At 35.4% G+C, this 4,161-nt stretch overlaps 1 protein-coding gene across 1 annotated transcript; it reads left to right on the forward strand.

Moving 5' to 3' along the window:
* The first annotated feature begins 1,222 nt into the window (after window positions 1-1,222).
* On the forward strand, window positions 1,223-1,629 carry LOC141499913 (acyl-CoA-binding protein-like). The gene has a single exon (XM_074202706.1). The coding sequence runs from the start codon at window positions 1,252-1,254 to the stop codon at window positions 1,513-1,515; it is 264 nt and encodes an 87-aa protein (XP_074058807.1). The 5' UTR covers window positions 1,223-1,251; the 3' UTR covers window positions 1,516-1,629.
* The last annotated feature ends 2,532 nt before the right edge of the window (window positions 1,630-4,161 follow it).

Below are 4,161 nucleotides of genomic sequence, written 5' to 3' on the forward strand. Positions count from 1 at the left end.
TCTTAAACTTTATGTTTCTTCCTTAAGAATATGATTTCTCTCTCATCACATTCAACTTAGATCATTACATACCATGGAAACAATGTAAAGACTAAACAGACTGCCTTCCGTGGGGGGTGGGGGGAAGGAAGCAAAATTGAAAATAAATAAAATCTTTCTTAAAAAAAGGTCAAAAACTGAGAGACTTCTGGGAAGATGGAGTAAGTCAGAAAATTCCAATCTCTCCAGATTTCTGGCAGAAATAGGAAAAGCACCTCAGGATGAATGTAGAATGCTAAAAATAAGCAAGAGTTGGGCAGAAAAGTGGCCATCCTGGGACATCCTGAAAAGATCTGAAGAAATATGCCAGGTCTGAGGTTGGCCTGAGTGAAGTGTAAACACCTCCAGGCTAGCTCCTAGAAACAGTACAGGGTGAGCCCTAAGGGCTGCTGGTTGAGAGATAGACTCCAACTCAGCCACAGGAATTCTCACATTCCCAGGACAATGTGGGGAGTTGGGCATCGTCAGTTGAGGAAAAGAAGGAACCCCTGCCGATAAGGAACACCAGGAGTAGCTGTACTGTAGACTTGATCCTTGGCAAGAAAGAACCAGCACCACCCGGATGAGTGGCTTGGGGTTATTGCTGGCTGTGGACACATACAGGAAAAATGAATACTTGATATTGGTTTCAGATCAGAGACGACATGGGAAGGTTACAGCCACTGGAGATTTCTTAGGGAGTAAGATCATATCTAGTAATGTATTCAGGAGGGAGGGGGAAAGTTATTCCGAAGTTGGGCTCCTGAGCATCCCTGACACCCCAGGACTAGAGGTGAATTTAGTTATAAGCTGCTAAAAATTCAAAGAAAAGAAAAAGAAAAAGACAACTTTTAAAATGAACAAACAAATCCACATCCAAAGAAAAACTATGGAGTCTGAATGTAGACCAAAGCATATTATTTTCACTTTTAAAAATTGTTTTCTACTTTTTTCTTTTTCTCATATTTTTTTCTCTTTAGTTCTGATTCACAACATGACCAATATGGAAATATGTTAAATATGAAAGTATGTATAAACTATATCAGATTACTTGTTCTCATGGGGGGTGAGGAGAAAGGAGGAAGATAGAAAAATGTGGAACTCAAAAACTTTACAAAAAGATGAATGTTGAAAAGGAAATTTGTAATTGAAAAAAATAAATTAAAATAATATTCAAAAGAAAAAAGATCAGGCCTTCAGCAGCTCCGCCGCGATCCTCCGCACCCTGGCAGCATGGCTCAGGCTGAATTTGAACAAGCCACCGAAGAAGTCAAAAACCTGAAATCCAAACCAGATGACCAGGAGATGTTGTTCATCTATAGTCACTACAAACAAGCCACAGTAGGAGATATAAATACAGAGCGTCCGGGTATGTTGGACTTCAAAGGCAAAGCTAAGTGGGATGCCTGGAGCTCTTTGAAAGCGAAATCCAAAGAAGACGCCATGAAAGCTTATGTTGCAAAAGTGGAAGAACTAAAAACAAAATATGGAATATAAAAGAAACTGGATTCAGACATCAGCGTGCACTTTTGAAGCTAAACTAAAATAATGTTTGATTTCCTAATCCTGTGGTCAAAGTCAAACCAGTGTAAATAATGCGCAGCAGTGAGAGTTGGCATGGCTACTCTAGTCCCATCAGGTTACACAGCTATCTAGCTGTTGAATTGGAGAGCCAAGTAATTAGTAATCTTGGTTCAATAGTTTTTGTTTTCTTTAATCTGTAAATCAATAAAGTGCTTTTGTTACTTAAAAAAAAAGATCAGGCAAAGGAGAAAGAACCCAATAAACAGTAAACAGTTACTTTGAGAATAGAGAAGACCAGTGTTTGATTTCAGAGGAAGATATTGAAGCAAAAAAAAGCCTCTCCTACCCCCAAAAGAGTAACAAATACCTACCTGCTCAACAAAATACATAGAAGAACTCAAAGAAGATTTTAAAAACCGGATAAGAGAGATTGAGGAAAAATTAAAACAAGCAAACAAAAAGATAGAACTTATAAAAAAGAAAGTTAACTAACTGAATAAGGAGATCCAGAATCTAAAGGAAAAAAAATTACTCCTTGAAAATTAGAATTGGGCAAGAGGAATCCAGTGAAGTCATAAGAGACCAATAAATAATAAAACAAAATATAAAGACTGTGAAACACCTCATAAGAAAAACAACTGATCTGGAAAACAAATCAAGAGGAGGAAAGCATAAGAATAATCAGACTACCTGAAAGCTATGATCAAAAAATACAATAATACAAGAAATAATTAAAGAAAATTGTTCTGATGTGTTAAAATAAGAGTGGGAAAAAAGAAATAGAAAGAATTCATTGAACTCCACCTGAAAGGGAGCTTAGGAGGAGAACTAATGTGAATATCATAGCCAATTTCTAAAACCCTCAGGTTAAGGAAAAATATTAAGTACAACAAGAAAAAGAAAACAATTCAAATATGGTAGAGTCACAATGTTTAAAAGAAGACCATGACACCAGGGAGGTGATGACATGACAAGCACGTGTTTTGGATTTGAGCGAGGGAGTGCTATGCTAAGTCACCAGCTTCACTTTTTCCTCCAGAGTCATCCAGTGGCCAGATATGAATCAGAACAACTGGTCATGGCCCTGGATGTGAAGTTTCTGGAATTAAATGACTTGTGAACTTCACACAGCTAGTATGTGTCAGTTTTCTGAGGTTTGATTCAAACTCTCATCTCATGACTCCAAGGTCAGTGCTCTATTCATTGTGCCACAAGACCTAGCTATATTAAAAGACCACAGGTTTTAGAACACTACATATCAAAGAGCAAAAGAACTGGGGTTGCAACCAAAAATATCATACCTAGCAAAATTAAACATAATCCTGAATGGGAAAAAATGGACATTCAATGAATTACCAGACTTTCAGGATTTTGCTGCAAAAAGAAATGGATACAATAGAAAATTTGAATAGCAAGATCCAAGGTAAACATCAAAGAGTAATTACAAATTGTTTACTATTTATATGTGAAAGTGTAATACATATGTTCAAGATTGTTATTAGTAACTGAGTAGTTTGAATGAAAGATTAAGTGGAACTGAATTGGATGGTATTCTAAAAAGTAAAATGGCATAGAAAAAAATAGAGTTAGAGGAAGAACAGATACAGAATGATTACATGGGGAAGGGAGCTGGTAGTTCTGAAAATCTGTCATTGGGAATGAGGCAAATATATATTTGTTTATTTTAACAAAGAATAATAATTAATATAAGTTTCTATAATTATTTCCTGGCCAAAGGTTTGTTTCTCAGCTATTGCCCTCTTTAATTCTGCCCTCAAATCAAGAAAAAAATTTGGTACACCTTTAGACCTCAAAAACAAGTACTCACCCTACCCTCCTGGTATTTAAACTCAAAAAAATGTTACCTCTTTCAAAGAAAATGGCATTATAGAAGGATGGTTCTTTGAGATCAAATAATAGAATGGTCTCCAGAAAAGTTTAAGTTTTTATCTACTCTGTTATGTATATTGTTTCCCCTCCTCTTGTTGCTATATAAATTATCTGATGTCCTCCTCACCTGGAGGAGATCATTTTAGATGGTCTCCATTACCTAATGGTAAGCCAGAGAAATAAACTTTATGTCTAATCTATTCTTATTATTGTTATATTATTTAACTACATGTTTTTAAGAGATATATGTATGTATATATATATATATATATATATATATATTCATACAGAGAGAGAGAGAGAGAGAGAGAGAGAGAGAGACAAAGAAGGGTATAAAAGGGTATAAAAATTCAGAAAGAAATAAGTGGAGGGCATAGGGAGGATACTGAGTTAAAAGGTGAGGAAACAGGTTAAGGAGGTATGTAGAGGGGAGTGTAGATCAGTGGGGGAGGGGATATGTAAGGGAGGAATTCTTGGAAAGACTATAGGTCAAAGAATAGGAGGGTAAGGTATCAAATAGAATTTAATGTAGAAGAGTCTGGAGGAGTTGTTGCTTTCAGGAAAAATGAGAGAAACATATAAACCAAATATATAGATATTTGTGAATATGTAGGTGTATATATATATATATATATATCTGGATATATGTGTATGTATATATTTACATAAATATATATATATGGGCATGTATGTTTATATATGAGTTTATATGAGTATACTTATGTGTGT

Source organism: Macrotis lagotis, chromosome X (assembly GCF_037893015.1).
Source record: "Macrotis lagotis isolate mMagLag1 chromosome X, bilby.v1.9.chrom.fasta, whole genome shotgun sequence".
Lineage (NCBI taxonomy): Eukaryota > Metazoa > Chordata > Mammalia > Peramelemorphia > Peramelidae > Macrotis > Macrotis lagotis.